The sequence below is a fragment of the Crinia signifera genome, chromosome 7 (genome assembly GCF_055691185.1).
Source record: "Crinia signifera chromosome 7, ASM5569118v1, whole genome shotgun sequence".
Taxonomy (NCBI): Eukaryota; Metazoa; Chordata; class Amphibia; order Anura; family Myobatrachidae; genus Crinia; species Crinia signifera.
In genome coordinates this window covers 10,493,468-10,512,707 of record NC_139223.1, presented here as the reverse complement: position 1 = coordinate 10,512,707, position 19,240 = coordinate 10,493,468, and the positions used below count along the sequence as shown (strand labels likewise).

Here is a 19,240-nt window from a genome sequence, read left to right as displayed (position 1 = left end):
GGGCCGCGACCTGCCTGTCAGACGCAGCGAAGTCCATATCCCCTTGCGGGGGTCCCTGGTGAATACCGCTGGCAGGTTAGACTCCGCTCCTCTGTTTACGGTCTCCGCCAACACTCTGGTACGCAAGGCTTTGTCTCTGTGCATGTCATTCATCAGGCCTCCAGCCTTCCGATACACAGCGCCCTCCAATGGTCCACCACGGTCAGGGCCGGGAACACAACAGACCCCAGACCTGACATATGCAACACAATAGTAGACCCCCCCTTATACACTATGCCACACGGATTGAGCCAAAATTCACATTATGCCACACAGAATGAAAATCTGTAATGAAAAAATGTTTACAGCTCTTTCTTGAAGTGTTTGGTAGTCTGTGGATAATCTAACACTGTTCCAACCTTTGTGGGTCTGTTGGCTGCGTGGGTAACTAGGAGACAACAGGGTAATGAAGCCATGTCGCCTTCCACGCTGCCTGGTAAGCTCCGGCACTTGTGGGCGCCCACTGATGACGTCACCCTGTTTGGCAGCGACCCTATCTTCAAAGCAGAATAGTAGAGTGTGGGAGAGGTATCCACGTGCTGTAGCTTCAACACACATGAAACATGTTGAAACTAGTTGGGCCGCTTGTCATTGTGGACTGGTGTTGGGCAGCGGGCCAGGCAGGATCGGTTCGCGGACCGCATCAGGCCCACGGGCCGACTGATGCCCACCCCTGCCCTAGGCCGAGCTCAGCTCTAACTGTGACCACATTCAGCCTATGAACCCTCCTCATTCGAGCATGTGCCCACCTCACTCCTCATTGTGTCCCCCCACCATACCATATTCCCAGCTCACCCCTCCCTCATCTCATCCCTCCCTGTGCACCGCTCCCTGTGACCACCTTCACCCTATAAAGGTTTGATACATTTGTGCTTTGTGGCATTTACAACACTAAGGACTGTAAATAACTTTGCTTATCTCAAGTCATAAACAACTCGCTGATTTCACTTTTGGTTTTGCAGAGTGTTACATAAAGGTGACTGCAGTCCTCCTACATCTCATTCCATCAACATACAGCACAACCTTCAGTACAGGAACCAGAGATGCAGACCATTCCTGAGATGACGCAGTATATCACTAACTACAGCCTAGATGACTGTCCCAGAGGTAATCAGGGATTTAACCGAGTTCTCCTCCAACTTTTCGGCTTTTTAGGCCATGGGAAGTCCTTGTTCATTAACACCTGTAAGTACGTCCTGGAAGACGGAGAGTTTACCACTTATGCAGATGTGAGAGTGTCAGACGGAGGTAACACCACAGAATGGATCACGTATCCACTGACGGACACACTGACGCTAGTGGACAATCGAGGCGCCTCCGTCATGAACAGCTATGAAATTGGCCGCACACTGATTGGCTGAATCTCAGCCAATCAGCGTGCGGACAGTGTTTTCAAACCCAGAAGCGCCCGGTGAATGATGATGGACGTCAGTGGGCAGCACTTCACTCCGACTGGGCGATACAGCGGGCGGCTCCCTCTCTCCCTATCTCTCGGCTTCCAGGCCGCACCATCGAGTACCATTGAGCGGCTTCCAGGCCGCACCATCGAGTACCATCGACCGACTTCCAGGCCACAACATCGAGTACCATCGACCGACTTCCAGGCCACACCATCGAATACCATCAACCAACTTCATCGGTACCCAGTCCACTCTATTGAGTACCCCTTGCTACAATCATTCCTCTGTGCCCTCCATGTTGCTATCCAGTATTCAGTGCCATCAACCCACCATCGATGGGTTAAGTACCCGTTACCATCACTGCTTTACCAATCTCCAGGTTATCACCCTTGCTAGTCACAGGAACCTGGGCAGAGGGCCGTGACCTGGTAGGCAGTTGCAGTGAAAACCATATCACCTTGCAGGGGTCACTGCTGAATACCACTGTCGGCTTAGACTCTGCGCCTCTGTTTCTGGGTCTAGTCAATACTCTGTGTCGCCAGCAGGTCATCACCCCATCTCTCAGTGCATGAACTCCAGATACCTGAAACCATCAAGCTTCCAGTTCCCTGCATCATCCACTTGCTCACCCATGTCATTGCCGGGAACACAGCAAGTCCAGTCCGTGACAAGCCCATTGATAAAGAAATGTTATTTAAAATCCATACATGCGGCAGACACTATAAATATATCTACACGGTAAAAAGAGAAAAGATCATGGCTGGCAGAGTGCCCATAGGGTATTGTTCCAAAACACTACAGCTTGAAACATGTGCCACCCAAGTATGAAGGAATGTACATGTGAATATTGTGTGATAAAATTATGAAATTCTCTGTGCCTTACTTCCTCCCAGATGATGTTTACTATATTTGTGGTAGACTGGCATACAAAGGCTCTCCATGAACTACGTCGGAGTATGTTATTTGGGCAGAGTGTTTCCCGAAGTGATTACCCTTACCCATGATGAAATGGTAAATATTCACCAAGGTATATCACCTCCTTACACTCATACACATTATGACCAAATTTTGACAATCAGAAAAGACCCCATAGCCTCAGAATTGATCCATGAATCTTTTGGGATTCAGCTCCTCATTTTGTTAGATATAACCCATACGGCCAGAGGAGTCATAAACTTCAAGTGTATCCAAGCACTAGCGGGCTTGATAGACAACATTACAGAGATTTATGATGACACTTTCAGATACACCGGAAAGGATTTGCAAGCTTACAAGAGAGAGTTAGTACAACATCGGATGGTATTAATCTATCTGACTGCCATGACAGGAGGATATTGTGTCACCCTCTCTACTCAGACTGGGGTAAAGTGTTGTACGTATATTACAAACAACATTGATGACCCAGAAGAAATAATCCATCATCGGATGGATGAGATTCTTCAGCTTAAATGGGAGTTTAGGAGGGAACACAATATCAGCCTGGCCGAAATAGGTGACAAAGTAAACGAATGGACTTCCTGGTTGAACCCAATGCATTGGTTCTCTGGACTAAGAGAATGGGCTCAAGGAATCATACCCAGCTTAGTGAAGCTGCTTCTCTATATTTGTGGTGCCACATTGTTTTCATATTGTTGTTTAAGTGCGTTAAAAGGGTGACCCGGGGAAAAAAAACAATGAAATTATGAGTGTAGGAACGAGAGACACCAAGGAAGATGAAGGTTTGGTATATGAGCCTATGATCGAAGCCACCATCCATTGAGGAATGCCATATCTGAAAAATGTAAATAAATGTAACACCCCCCTTTTTTTTTTTCCAAAAATCTGTATATTACTGTCCCTCGTCACCCATAAATAAATTGTTAGGTAAATGTGTTCCACATTTATCCTTAATCTAGGATTGTCCATAGTGCATAAAGATTCATTCCCCTTTTATGTATAATCATGTATCTCAAATATTTTATTAGTGTTATGAATTTTTTTGTGTGTTTCTAGGTCATTTTGAAATGTGACAGTTTTATTTTACTGTCAAAGGGTGGACTGCCAAAGTCGAGTTGCATACGCACCACAATAGAATGGTATGGCCGCCATCTTGGTTCGCATGGATACGTAAATGTAGTATAGGAATCAGGGAAAATAATAATGTGAACCCCGTGCGCAGCCATACTATTACACATAAATTCATATCCCACTCCTACAAATAATAAAATAAAGATAAATGGTTTCAGTTCGCAGCACATAGCTTAAATGGTAAAACACAAACTTTTCTAAACATATTTCGCATCTGTGTGTTCCATCTCTCATGTGCAGCGCTCCGGTTCCTGTCTAAAATACGCAACTTGTAACAGCTGAAAGTTATGGGACAAATACATATTTAATTGTCACATTGCCATGAGGACACTGAAGTTACAAGATCTGGATCTAACTGGTTTTCACAGCTTGAGTTCCAACCCTATGATGACCCCATCTGTTTTTTTTTTCCCTTTTAATTAGATATTATTTTGTATTGTATAGCGATCTGTATGTCCTGTTATCTGCTTCCATACATCTGTAACCCCCTGCTGTCCGCTCGGGACTAAAATATATGGCTAAGGATTTATACCCCTATTCCAAAATTAATACTGAGTATTGTCTATTATTCGCAATAAGCGGAAAGGTTTAAAAGGAAATTGTACCTGATATTTTACTTACAATTAAGTACTAAGTACTGCGAAAGGATACAGCTTTCAGGGTATCGGTTTAGTGTGTCTTGTACACAGATAAGGTTTGCCACGTGGCACTACACTTTGTTAGCCCGTAGCTAGGAATAAAAGGTTGTAAGTTTACGGACACAGTACGTAAACTGCGCATTTCACTTATTTTCCATCGGTTCCATACTATTTAGGTATTGATAAAGGTGAAGCCCAGGAGGCAACAGCAGAAGCTCATCTCTCCCTGTGACCACCTTCAACCTATAAACCCTTCTCATCCGACCCTGTGCCCACCTCACTGCTCCTTGTCCACCCTCACCTTTCACTGTGCCCATCTCACCCATCCCTCATCACACCCTACCCTGTGCCCAGCTTACCCCTCCCTGTGACTCCCTTCACTCTACAAACCCTTCTCAGTCCACTCTCACCTTTTCCAATGCCAGGGGTGGGCAATTATTTCAGCTGGGGGCCACTTAACAGTTCTACTAAATATTCGAGGATCACACTCCAGAAAAGGGGGTGTAGCCACTCAAAAGGGGGTTTGACCATTCAAAAGGGGGGTGTCCTTGAGCGTAGTGTACCACACCATATACCCCTTATACACATTATGCAACACAATAGTAGACCCCCCCTTACACACTATGCCACACGGATTGAGCCAAAATTCAAATTATGCCACACAGAATAAGCCAAAATTCACACAGAATGGGTCAAAATTCACATTTTGCTACACAGAATAATACAAAATGGATGTTTGCCACCCAAATTGAACCAACATTCATATTATGCCACCCCAAATGAAGCAAATAAAAAGATTATACAAGGCGCTGTGGGTTATCAGCAGCTCAATGGTGGTAAAATGCAAGTGATATGATGAGCACCGAGAATCAGTGTATGTGGCAATAAGAACCTAATAAATAAATAATTAAAATAAAATAAAAAATAAACAATTAAATATAACAAAATAAAATTATATAATTAAAAATAAAATAATAATAAAAATAAACATAAATAAGAAAACAAAACCGACATAAAAGGGGCAGAGAATAAAAAGAATGGGGTTGGGATCATTTGGTGTACAGCAAGTTGGTCTACAAGCATTGGGTCGACATGGAGATAGGTCGAAATAGTTCTAGGTCAACATGGATTTAGGTCGACAGGTCATTAGGTTGTTACAAGCATTTCTTGTTGACAGGTTCTAGGTTGACAGCCAAGAGGTCGACATGGGTTTTTTCACAGTTTTTTTACCCGAATGTTGACACAGTCGACATGGACACTGGTTAAAGTGCATCACGTCCAATCGCATGGCTCGCTGCACTCGCCATGCTTCGGGCATGTTGCCTCGCTACGCTCGGAACACTATTATTCTCCCACCGAGCCCTAGTGGATGGTAGGGCATGAAATACCACCTGTCGGCGCATGTCATGTCGAAACGTAGCACCGCAACTCCTCGCATGGCTCGCTGTGCTCGCCATGCTTCAGGCAAGGTGCCTCGCTACAATTGGCACACTGTTCTTCTCCCACCACGCCCTAGTGGATGGTAAAAAAAACCATGTCGACCTATTGACTGTTGACCTAGAACATGTCAACCTAATGCTTGTGTCGACCTAATGTCCTATCTACCTAAAGCCATGTCGACATAGAACCATGTTGACCTAGAACCATGTTGACCTATCCTCATGTCGATCTAATGGTGTCGACCCACTGCTTGTCGAACATCATGCTGTAGACCAAATGACCGTATACCCAAAAAATGCGAATGTAATGAAAATCTGTAATGAAAAAATGTTTACAGCTCTTCCTTGAAGTGTTTGGTAGTCTGTGGATAATCAAACACTGTTCCAACCTTTGTGGGTCTGTTGGCTGCATGGGTAACTAGGAGACAACAAGGTATTGAAGCCACTTCTTCCTACATGCTGCCTGGTGAGCTCCGGCATTTGCGGGCGCCCACTGATGATGTCACCCCATTCGGCGGCGATCCTAACTTCAAAGCAGAAGAGTAGAGTGCGGGAGAGGTATCCACGTGCTGTAGCTTCAACACACATGAAACATGTTGAAACTAGTTGGGCCGCTTGTCATTGTGGACTGGTGTTGGGCAGCGGGCCAGGCAGGATCGGTTCGCGGACCGCATCAGGCCCACGGGCCGACTGATGCCCACCCCTGCCCTAGGCCGAGCTCAGCTCTAACTGTGACCACATTCAGCCTATGAACCCTCCTCACCTCACTCCTCATTGTGCCCCCCCCCCGCACCATACCATATTCCCAGCTCACCCCTCCCTCATCTCATCCCTCCCTGTGCACCGCTCCCTGTGACCACCTTCACCCTATAAAGGTTTGATACATTTGTGCTTTGTGGCATTTACAACACTAAGGACTGTAAATTACTTTGCTTATCTCAAGTCATAAACAACTTGCTGATTTCACTTTTGGTTTTGCAGAGTGTTATATAAAGGTGACTGCAGTCCTTCTACATCTCATTCCCTGTGGACCTGACATACAGCACAACCTACAGTACAGGAACCAGAGATGCAGACCATTCCTGAGATGACGCAGTATATCACTGACTTCAGCCTAGATGACTGTCCCAGAGGTAATCAGGGATTTAAACGAGTTCTCCTCCAACTTTTCGGATTTCTAGGCCATGGGAAGTCCTCGTTCATCAACACCTGCAAGTACGTCCTGGAAGATGGAGAGTTTAAACCTTACGCCAATGTGGCAAGGACTGACGGAGGTAACACCACAGCGAGGATCACCTACCCACTGACGGACACACTGACGCTAGTGGACAACCGAGGCGCCTCCGTCATGAACAGCTATGAAGTTGGGGAGATATTTGCCCAACTAGGTAACTAGGACAACTTACATACAGTATAACAATTAATGAGTGTTTTGTTATTGCATTTTGTAGAATGTTCTCCTTTATGTCGTGTATACAGTAAGACATGAGACTGAGAGGGTGATTCAGGTTGGCTCGCAAAGCACATTTGGTTTGCTAATGGACAAAACCATGCTGCACTGCAGGGGGGCAGATGTAACATGTGCAGAGAGAGTTCGAGTTGGGTGAATTATTTAGTTTCTGTGCAGGGTAAATACTGACGCTTTATTTTTACACTGTAATATAGATATCAGTTTTGAAGTACATACCCCACCCAAATCTAACTCTCTCTGCACATGTTACACTGTTACATCATAGTTACCTCCCCTCCTGCATTCTGCAGGAGACTCCCTGACATAGCAGCAATCTCCCTCTCTCTCTCATTAGTCTAGCAATCTTCCTCATGTCACCTAGCCCACATTACACTGTTACATCATAGTTACCTCCCCTCCTGTATTCTGCAGGAGACTCCCTGACATAGCAGCAATCTCCCTCTCTCAATCATTAGTCTAGCAATCTTCCTCATGTCACCTAGCCCACATTACACTGTTACATCATAGTTACCTCCCTCCTGCATTCTGCAGGAGACTCCCTGAAATAACAGCAATCTCCCTCTCTCCCTCATTAGCCTAGCAATCTCCCTCATGTCACCTAGCCCACATTACACTTACATCATAGTTACCTCCCCTCCTGCATTCTGCAGGAGACTCCCTGACATTGCAGCAATCTCCCTCTCTCCCTCATTAGTCTAGCAATCTCCCTCATGTCACCTAGCCCACAATACACTGTTACATCATAGTTACCTCCCCTCCTGCATTCTGCAGGAGACTCCCGGACATAACAGCAATCTCCCTCTCTCCCTCATTAGTCTATCAATCTCCCTCATGTCACCTAGCCCACATTATACTGTTACATCATAGTCACCTCCACTCCTGCATTCTACAGGAGACTCCCTGACATAGCAGCAATCTCCCTCTCTCCCTCATTAGTCTAGCAATCTCCCTCATGTCACCTAGCCCACATTATGTAGCTGTTACATCATAGTCACCTCCACTCCTGCATTCTGCAGGAGACTCTCTGACATAACAGCAATATCCCTCTCTGCCTCATTAGTCTAGCAATCTCCCCCATGTCACCTAGCCCACGCTACACTGTTACATCATAGTTACCTCCCCTCCTGCATTCTGCAGTAGACTCCCTGAAATAGCAGTAATCTCCCTCTCTCCCTCATTAGTCTAGCAATCTCCCTCATGTCACCTAGCCCACAATACACTGTTACATCATAGTTACCTCCCCTCCTGCATTCTACAGGAGACTCCCTGACATGGCAGCATTCTCCCTCTCTCCCTCATTAGTCTATCAATCTCCCTCATGTCACCTAGCCCACATTACACTGTTACACCATAGTTACCTCCCCTCCTGCATTCTGCAGGAGACTCCCTGAAATAGCAGCAATCTCCCTCTCTCCCTCATTAGTCTAGCAATCTCCCTCATGTCACCTAGCCCACATTACACTGTTACATCATAGTTACCTCCCCTCCTGCATTCTGCAGGAGACTCCCTGAAATAGCAGCAATCTCCCTCTCTCCCTCATTAGTCTAGCAATCTCCCTCATGTCACCTAGCCCACATTACACTGTTACAGAAGCATGTGAGGGATTGTGTTTTTGTTACACATCCCCTAGCATGTTAACGAGGGGAATCGGCGTGTGTGTGTGTGTGTGTGTGTGTGGGGGGGGGGGGGCGGCATTCAGACTGGTGGCATCTCAGGTGCTCAGCAAGCTGCAATATTGCACCTAAGAATAATATTTCATTTACAATGTTTTCAGGTAATTTTCTGCCTTTTAATGAAAAGATTGAGTGGAGCGAAGGCTTTAAGCTTGTGAACAAAATAGTGGAATCAGAACATCTGGTGAAAGCATCCGACTTCATCCTCCCGATATTCGTGTACAGGTGAGAGCAGTGACGTGCAGTGCTGGCTGCACTGTCACAGCACCCCCGCGCGCCTTGCCGCCGCCAACACCCGACCCCCCGGTGGCTGCTGCTGACAACCAATCCCCCCCTCAAGTCAGCCGCCACCACCCTTCCCAGAAAAAAAATACAAAATATTATACTCACCTGGCACACCAGGGGAGAGGGGAGCGGGGGGAAGCGGTCATCTATTAGAATGAACTTAGGTCTACAGTCATTAGGTCGACCCCACTAGGTCGACTGGCAGGAAGGTCGACCTGACTTAAGGTTGACATGGGCCAAGGTCGACATGACTTAAGGTCGAATTTGCATAAAGGTCGACATGAGGAAGGTCGACTGGTCTTACGGTCGACATGGGGTTTTTCACTGTTTTCTGAGCCGACATGTGCCGACAGGCGGTATTTCACGCCCTACCATCCACTAGGGCGTGGAGGAGGTTATTAAAGCTGTGGCGAGCGAAGCGAGCCACCATGCCCGATGCATTGCGAGCGTCTGATTCTCATTGCCAACTGTGTCCATGTCGACTGTGTCGACATTCGGATAAAAAAACAGTGAAAAACCCATTTCGACCTTATGACCAGTCGACCTTCATCATGTCGACCTTTATGCAAATTCGACCTTAAGCCATGTCGACCTTGGCCCATGTCGACCTTAAATCAGGTCGACCTTCCAGTCAGTCGACCTAATGGGGTCGACCTAATGACTGTATACCTAAGTCCATTCTGACAGATGTACCGATTCTGGAGCGGGCACACAGGGACAGGGAACTGGGATAGGGGACAGGGGGGTCAGGGTACAGGTCACAGGGGATGGGAGAGCAAAGCAGCACTGCCAGAAGCATAAATGACAGGAGCTGCTGTGATTGGACAGCAGCTGGATCTGCTGTCCAATCACAGCAGCCCTTTCAATAAAGCACTTCTAGAAGTGCTACTTTTGCAATTATTTTTAATGGGCTTGTTTAGCCCCAGATTCATTACCGTGCACTTGGGAGACATACTTATGGGTGCCTCCCAAACTATACTAAAGTACAAATAAATAACAAAGAAAATAATTAGGACACAGAATATGTGTCATAGGTATATTCTTTGTATTGTTTTTAAAAAATTACAGGAGAAGCACTGCCTCCCCTCAATCACCTGCCTCCCCTAAATCACCTGACTGCATGTCCCTGGTTAACATAGGTGCTGATTTATGTTTTTGCTGGTGGGTGCTCAAGCCAAAATTATTGGGGAGTGGCTTCATGGGGAAGGGGCGTAGCCAAAATATAATACCACTTTATATTATGCAGCACAAATACATAAATGCCCCCACAGTGCCAGGTACATAAATGCCCCCACAGTGCCAAATACATGTTGTGTACATTGTAGGTACATAAATGCCCCCAACGAGGGAGTGTGGTGGGACACTGGCGGATTGGCCACTGCTGAGCTACTCAGATGACGGCACCGCACAGCACGCACAGAGCACATACACGCTGGCCTGCCCCATGTCCGCGTATTACTCAGCAGACGCAATACACTCTTCCCACCGTCTCAGCATACTGTTTCCCAGGCTGCAGTCACAAATTAGCAGTTAGTTAATTAGTTAATACAGCGGCCCAGCAGCGGGACTCGGGTCTGGGCCCGTGGGTGCTCATCAACTTCTGTGGGTGCTCGGGCCCTTGAGCACCCACAGAATCGGCACCTATGCTGAGTAAGAGACCGTTCCGACGTCACTACTGTTATTGTAATATTTCACAAGAATCTGCAGGATTTATTAAATAGAGAAGTGGGATGTGGAAGATGCAATTAAAGGTAAATTCACTTGTAATTGACTTGTGGTCACATACCCTCTATTTATATAATACAACTGGGGAAATTGTAGGGATGAAGCAGGAAGCCACAGACTTAAGGCCCATACACACTAGAAGATTTTCATTTCAAAAGACTTTGCCAAACTCTTTGATAGATATATCTGTCTCCAAAGTAGTGCGTACACACTGAGCTATTTTCCTCAAAGAGCGAGAGATTTTCAGGAGGCGAAAGACTTTGCTGAAAATCTTTCATTTTGGCTATTTACATAATGGGCGGGGTTTGGATTCCAAGCATCGGAGCGGGGTACATTTTATATAGTGCATTTCTGTTCTTGGGGCCTGATTCAGAACAGGGCACATCGCTGGGTGTATATTCGGAGCCCAGTGATCAAGTAAACGCCATGACACCCGACCATCTACACGGCTGTGATTTCATTTACTGGCACAGGTGCATTTTTTTTACATTGGTGGGCAGTGGCACTGGTAACATATACATCGCTGCCCTGTGCCAGTGAGGTACAGTATATGTTACCAGCTCATTTTTTTACATTGGTCGGCAGTGGAGCTGGTAACGTATACATCGCTGCCCTGCGCCAGTGATGTATACATTAGCAGCTCATTTTTTAACATTGGTGGTCAGTGGTTTGCTTGTAACTATCAGCATAATATCTAAAACATTGGTGGGCAGTGATGTTAATACGTGCCTAGTCGCACATTCATTGGTGGCAGTGGACTCACTTATGGCTGCTGCTTCTTCTCCTCCACCGCGGCGCCTTGATAATTTAACAAGCGGCGGATGGAGCAGCAGCATTAAGAACGTGGGACAGGGGGAGGAAGCAGTGTGGGGGGGAAACAAGTTTGGCTGAGCTGAATCTGGACTGGGACATGGGGAGAGAGACAAGGGGACTAGGGGAGCAAGTACCGCCGAGCTTAGGTTGGACGGGGATAGGGGGAGGGAGCGTGAGGGGGGGAGGAAACTGGTTGCGATGAGCTGAAACTGGACGGGGACAGGGGGAGAGAGACAAGGGGACAAGGGGAGCAAGTGCTGATGAGCCTAGGCTGGACGGGGACAGGGGGAGGGAACAAGCTGGACTAGGGGAGCAAGTGCCGCTGAACTTAGGCTGGACGGGGACAGGGGGAGAGAGACAAGGGGACTAGGGGAGCAAGTGTCACTGAGCTTAGACTGGACGGGGACAGGGGGAGGGAACAAGCTGGGCTAGGGGAGCAAGTGCCGCTGATCTCAAGCTGGGTGGGGACAGGGTGCCGCGGCGCTGTTCAAGCAAAGTGGATGGCATAGCAGGACAGGGGACCGGGGGAGGGAGCAGGGGGAGAGAGGCCGGGCCAGCAGCATGTAATCTTTGGACCATCATCACTCACCACATACACACTGAGCAATGATGGTTCCAAAATGAACCATTATCGTCAGGCATGCTGGTTTTACCAGCAGATCAACCACTTTCCTAGCAATGATGCGGGGCCGCGCATCATTGCTAGTGTGGGATCTCTGGCCCATACACACTAGTCGATTTTCAACTGAAAATCGGTAAAAACACCTGTTTTGACCACTTTTCAGCTGAAAATCGTTAATTGTGTCAGGAACCAGGTTGAATGGTTCAGTCTGTTTTGTTTTCTGTTCAGTTTGTGTTTGGCATTTGACTCACTGGTGGCCTCCAGTGGTATGTCTGTGCCATATCAGCTCAATATTCTGGGAGCTAATTATTCACTAGTCTGCGAGGTAATGAGCTTGTTAAGCACAAGCTTGGGAGCTGCCTGGAACTCCACCAGGTGTAATTAATCACTTGAGCCCTTTATAGGGCAGGCTCTCCTGCAATACTCTGCCAGTGATAGCTTCCTGCTTCTAGTGTCCAGTTCCGGTTTCCTGTGCAGGTAGCTGCAGATCAGCTGTTTTCTGGTCCTCGGTCCTACTCCTGGTCAGTCGCTTCAGTTGGTTTTTCAGTTCAGCTCCTTGGTGCTCAGACCATTCCCATTGGTTTTCTCCTTCCTTGGGTCACGTAAGTGCTCCGGTGGAGCCAGGTTATTTCCTTATTGTTTCCCGGCAGTTTGCCTGTTCCTTTCGTTTATTTGGCTGCCCAGCCTGCTCCTTCAGTTTGTGGCTCTGGTCTCAGCTCTGCAGTGTGCCTGGCCCATCTCTCTAACTGGTATTTAACCAGTGCATTACTCCCTGTTATTTTGCTCCAGCGTTTAGGTATCCTGGTAAGGCAGGGAAATCCCCTATCCCGTTTGTGTTTTGTTTTGGGGATTTGCTATTGTGTCTCCTGTTATTATTGAGTGGAGACTCCCCGTATTCTACCACTTGTGCTTGCGATTGGGTCGCACTCCTGTCCTTGGCCAGGTGCCGGTAGATAGGGGTTATTTTCAGTTTAGGCCCTGTAGTTAGAGTGTCCTCTTGAGCATACCTCTGACGATCGCAAGCTCTTTGTCATCTCATAAGTCCTGGCTGCATCGGGGTTGGAGCGGGCCTAACTCGCTCCTTTGTACGCGGCGGCCACAGTGAACACTAGCTCTTGCAGGGGTTTCACATCTGCCCGAGGTACTCAACAGAGTCAGAGTAGGGTTCGCCGTGGCCATCCTAACCAGCGGTCCTGGCTACGGGCTCACGCCTGATCTCCAGCACCCTGTTCCCTGGCATAACATCCTGTACCCAGTCTCCTGGCATAACAAATTGTGTATGAGCTTTAAGAATTATATAGTGGGAGGCACAGCCGGTCCTAACCAATTTGATGCCCTAGGCAAGATTTTAGATGGTGCCCCCTAGTACTCCTCTCCTGGCACAGCAACACCCATCACAGCTCATCCATACCAATCCTCATCCAGTATCTCTCAACTAGCACAGAACTCCTCACCCATAGTAACCCTCTCCCAGCAGCACATTTCACTGCAGCATCCAGCAACAACCATCACCCGGCAGCACACAGCACTCTTCACAGCAATCAGCTCAGCACATCTCATGCTGAGCTGACTTGAGTATCCCACTTGTGGTGACTGTGAGGTGGCTAGAAGTACAAGCACAAATGATATGTTCAGTGGGAGTATTATATCAAAGTGGTAGTGTACACACGGATGCAGGCAGGATTCATGCTTACGTGCTATAGCATATCTTATAGGTGAAATAGACAGGTTTATGTCACCTATATAGCACATAAGCACAAATCCTGACATGGGAGGCATTCAGCATCCTGGCAAACAAGATGCTGGCAGGTACTATACTGTCACCAGCATCCACCACCAGGAGTCCGACATCAGAATCCTGACTGCCGAACGTAAGTATGCACGGACCCGCTAACATAAGGCTGGGGAAGGGGGGTTGGGGAGGTTAGGCTCAATGTGGGAACTTAGAGGTAGGCTGTGGGGAGGCGGAAGGTTAGGGTTAGACCGCAGGAAAGGGGGTTTCAGGTTAGTTACTTAGAAGGTGGGGTAGGGTAAGGCTGTGGAGTGGTTATGTTTAGGTGCTGGGGTATGGGAGTTAGAACTGGCCACTAGTGGGGGCAGGATTAGGCTACTAGAGCAGGGCTAGGCAGCAACAAGGGAGGGTAAGGGTTAGGGGGGATGATAAGTACAGTATAACTACCTGACAGCTGTCAGGATTCCGTATGCAAAAGTTCTTGAAAAAAGTTGTGTAGACTGAAACGTCAAACTTAAAAGAACCCCAGAGTGGTCTATTATTTCTCTCTATATGACCTGTGAGTGCCGTCGCTTCTACTATATATATATATATATATATATATATATATATATATATATATATATATATATATATATATATATATATATATATATAGCATATGTGTGTGTGTGTGTGTGTGTGTGTGTATATATATATATATTTATTTTCGTTAGGGGCAGAGAGACAGCCCCAACGTTGCAACAAATCCTCTATAGTACAAGCTCGGGCACTAAGGCTGGCGGGTGGCTCAGCACAAAAGTGCAGGAGGCAGCGCTAACACTTGGGTGCCCCACTGATCACCAATGGTAGAGGAGCCATCCAGCCTGCCCCTAGGCATAGGCCAATGCCCTAGGCAATTGCCTAGGGCCGGCTCTGGTGGGAGGAGCAGGGTCCCCAGCAGCACAGAGTATATCAGGATATAAGTGATGTGTCAGTGAGGACATGGCTGCATGTGACAGGGGCAGTGACATGATGTGAGGAGGGGAATAGAGGCAGCAGGAAGCCACAGGCTGAGAGTTATATAGTGGGAGGAGCAGGGTCCCCAGCAGCACAGAGTATATCATGAGATGAGTGATATGTCAGTGAGGACAGGGCTGCATGTGACAGGGGCAGTGACATGATGTGAGGAGGGGAATGGAGGCAGCAGGAAGCCACAGACTGAGAGTTATATAGTGGGAAGAGCAGGGTCCCCAGCAGCACAGAGTATATCAGGAGATAGGGATGTTTCAGTGAGGACAGGGCTGCATGTGACAGGGGCAGGGACATGATGTGAGGAGGGGAATAGAGGCAGCAGGAAGCCACAGGCTGAGAGTTATATAGTGGGAGGAGCAGGGTCCCCAGCAGCACAGAGTATATCATGAGATGAGTGATATGTCAGTGAGGACAGGGCTGCATGTGACAGGGGCAGTGACATGATGTGAGGAGGGGAATGGAGGCAGCAGGAAGCCACAGGCTGAGAGTTATATAGTGGGAGGAGCAGGGTCCCCAGCAGCACAGAGTATATCAGGAGATGAGTGATGTGTCAGTGAGGACAGGGCTGCATGTGACAGGGGCAGTGACATGATGTGAGTAGGGGAATGGAGGCAGCAGGAAACCCCTAGGTGAAATTATATAGAGAAAGGAGCAGGGTCCCCAGCAGCACAGAGGAGTGTTGCTGCCCACCCATTACTTGATGTTTTGAGACTTGTTTTATTTTGTTACTCCAAGATTTGTTAATAATTAAGTAGATTTATGAAAGGAATTGTGTATAATTTTTTTTTTATTTAGTGTGAAGAAAGGAATGAGTCCTGAAGAAGCAGAGGAGATAAAGGAATTGCTGACAATAGTTAAACAACTGACAGGTAAATGAATATCACAAACAACGGCTTATACAGTATATTGAGGACTGCCTGATAAAGGGAACAGTGCTTAGAGACATGGCTATACAGTATCTCTTATATATTTAGCCAGATCTGTCACTCATCCCCTGTGTATATAACGTTCCCGCCCAGCAGGATACGCAAATCTGCCCCCCCCAGGAAAAGTGTTCCATGTGTATAACGTTCTACACACCCCACCCCCTTGACATCACCTCCCCCCACCCAGCCAGGGCTACAGGCCACGCCCATCATCCACCATTACTCCACAGCCACCATCCACCTTTACTCCCGCACCCCCCCCCCTCTGCCAACAACCCCCAACACCCGCATCCCCCCTCCCGCAATTCGCGGGTCCAAGTGACCACCCCCTCCCCCCATTCGCGGGACCCCCGTGACCCCCATCCCGTGATTCGTGGGACCCCCGCGACCCCCCCCCTCCCACGATTTGCGGCACCCCCCGTGACCCACCTCCAGCGATTCATGGCGCCCCCCTTCGCGTGATTTGCGGAACCAAGCCCCCTCCCGCGATTTGTGCCCCCCCCCCTCCCGCTATCCTCGGCGGACCCCCTCCCACGATTTGCGGCCCCACGCGCCCCCTCCCGCGATTTGCAGCGCCCCCCTCCCGTGATACGCTGAGCCCCCCTCCCGCGATTTGCAAGCCCCCACCCTCCTCCAGTTCTAGGGATGCCCATCGACCATTAATGATTTCAAATCATCGATGGTTTATGGCCGATGTGGGAGGACCAGATGGTTTCCCTACATCAATGACAAAGGAAAAACAATCAAGTTTCAAATTTATTTAAGGAGCCCCCAACACCCGGATGTCCCGCCACCGAGTTCTGATTGACCCACGGCCTATTCAGTCAGATATAATGGATGACCATCGATAGCTACAACAATCGATGGTTATGCAAGTAATATGTTACTACTATCGATGGCATGGTGCAAAATCGCCATCAATGCCAACCATCTATGGCGTCTGCACCAATGCCCATCCCTACTCTGCAACAGCCAAAAACCTTTACTACCCCTCATGCCCACACACCTCTATCACTGCCCTGCCTCCTGTTCTCCTGTCCCGTAACTTCCGCCAGTGGGACACGCTCACCCTGTGTTGCCCACTTACCCCTATCATGCTTTACCACCCAGCCTCCTGCTCTCATGCACCCTAACTCCCACCCAGTAGGAGGAGAAACTGACTCAGGGGCACCGTCCTGTACTCCTGTGCTGCCGCGCTGGACCCTCACCCACTGGCAGAAGCTGCATAGTGTCCCCCACCCTCCTCTTTAGTCCCCCGTATGCCCACACACCCCTATCACTACCAGCTTCCTGCTCTCCTGAACCGTAACTTCCACCACTGGGGAGTCGCTGACGCTGTGTTGCCCACATACCCCTATCATGCCTCATAGTCCAGCCTCCTGCTCTCCTGAACCGTAACTTCCACCACTGGGGAGTCACTCACCCTGTGTTGCCCACTTACCCCTATCATGCTTTACCACCCAGCCTCCTGCTCTCATGCACCCTAACTCCCACCCAGTCGGAGGAGACACTGACTCAGGGCCACCGTCCTGTACTCCTGTGCTGCCACGCTGGACCCTCACCCACTGGCTGAAGCTGCACAGTGTCCCCCACCCTCCTCTTTAGTCCCCCTTATGCCCACACACCCCTATCACTACCCAGGCTCCTGTTTTCCTGTGTCGTGACCTCTGCCAGTGGGGAGCCGCTGACTCAAAAACACCCTACTATACTATTGCACACACCTAAACAACACGCACCCCCCCCCCTCACACCCACAAATGTCACTGTACCCTCCACACTATCAATGTACATCTTACTCTGTAACTGCTTTTTAATTAAACAAAACAATACACCCCCCCTTCCACATCATATGCTCTCTATTTAACACATTTCACCTATAACTCAAGTTGCAATACAGGCCATCTGTCATACAATTCTAACCATATTTCTCACAATACAAACATTCCCAAATTAAAGGGGCGCAGCCCCTTACGACGGTGTGAAGAGCTCCCGTAGGGCGCCATGAATCACCTAGTACTTAATAAACACTTTGGCCTTGATTCTAATTTAACTTTAATTTTGTTTTTTATTAAATTATAGCTAAAGATGCTGTCCAATAAGATTAATGTGTACAAGGTCTAGAACATTTCTGGAAGTGCACAGACAAGTTAGGTATCACAGGGCAATGTTCTGTCATGTTATAGGTATGCATTATATACATAATGGAGGAATAACAGTCTATATATACATTTATACCACACAGCAATTTTCCCAATGGTTGTTCTTACCCATAAGACCGATCCCCATCTGAAAGAAGTGAAGTCCAAGTTTAAGGGCATGGGGGTGGAGCAGATTTTTGCCCTGGAAAACTTCACACCAGAAGATCACTTAAAGACACGCGGGAGACACGAGGACGTCCTGAAGTTTTTTCTTGAAGTGATTAAAGATATTGAGTTTCGGTTGCAAAGAATCCAGAATCCAGAAACCGAGAGACAGAAACGCAAGAAGTTAGTAATAAATTTTGTCCATGAATGTGACCTGAAGAGACAACAATATGAGTTAGAAGAACAGGCTGAGAGAGAGCGGCAAGCAGCCAAACCAAGAGAGAGCAGCAGCAAATGTGTTTTACAATAGATATACAGCCTAAAAGGGAAAACCTTAGCTTACTGCTTCCACCACCCACACCCCAATACCAGCTTTCCTGCACCTCAGGTGAACATGTGGAGGTGACATCTTAGGAGGTCAACACCTGCTATTTGCATTAAGTTCATCAAGGCTGTCTCTCTTAGAGAATGGCAGAACCCTATGGGATACGGACAGTAGTACCGGGATACCTATGCAAACTGGCATGGTCCTCACTAGTGGCGGCTTCAGAGGGGGTCTTCAGCACATCTCTAAATTCAGATAGGGGAGGAGCCACACCCACTGCCAGTGAGTCAGTTTGGAGTGGCAGTTGGTGGCAGTGGGTGTGGCTCTGAATTAGAATGTTGAACTGTGCTGCAGCCCCACCCCTGGATCCGCCACTGGTCTTCACTGTGCGCCAGCGCTAATTGTTCTCTTACAGTTTCCTTCCTATGATCCTGTTTGCATGTTATACTGTATATTGCTTTGTTACTTCTTATTTCTTAGGCTATATCTAGAATTTAAAGTTGTTAAGAATGTTTGATAGTTTGTAGACTTAAGAAAGATCATGTGACAATAAGAAACAGATTGTAAGGGTTTATTTACTAAGATGGGAGTTCTATTGAATATGGGAAGTTGCCCATAGCAACCAATCAGGTTCTATCTATTATCTTTTAGAAGATGCTAAATAAACATGAAGTAGATTCTGATTGGTTGCTATGGGCAACATCCCATCTTCAATAGAACCACACACCCCCTTGTGGGAACCCCTGACAGTAGAGAGAGAGACAGCG

At 47.8% G+C, this 19,240-nt stretch overlaps 1 protein-coding gene across 1 annotated transcript; it reads left to right on the top strand.

Moving 5' to 3' along the window:
• The first annotated feature begins 6,606 nt into the window (after positions 1-6,606).
• Positions 6,607-18,977, top strand: LOC146019758 (uncharacterized). The gene is made up of 4 exons (XM_083152290.1): positions 6,607-6,971; positions 8,830-8,953; positions 15,715-15,788; positions 18,088-18,977. Exons 1-4 carry the CDS (start codon positions 6,653-6,655, stop codon positions 18,456-18,458), a joined length of 888 nt encoding a protein of 295 aa, XP_083008416.1. The 5' UTR covers positions 6,607-6,652; the 3' UTR covers positions 18,459-18,977.
• Positions 18,978-19,240: the final 263 nt, after the last annotated feature.

What these genes read in the sequence shown, in the direction of transcription:
- LOC146019758 (XM_083152290.1), top strand. Translation starts at nt 6,653, where the DNA reads ATGCAGACCATTCCTGAGATGACGCAGTATATCACTGACTTCAGCCTA. An exon ending in GGAGATATTTGCCCAACTAG is followed by an intron (nt 6,972 to 8,829) that starts GTAACTAGGACA and finishes CAATGTTTTCAG; the next exon opens with GTAATTTTCTGCCTTTTAAT. An exon ending in CTCCCGATATTCGTGTACAG is followed by an intron (nt 8,954 to 15,714) that starts GTGAGAGCAGTG and finishes TTTTTTATTTAG; the next exon opens with TGTGAAGAAAGGAATGAGTC.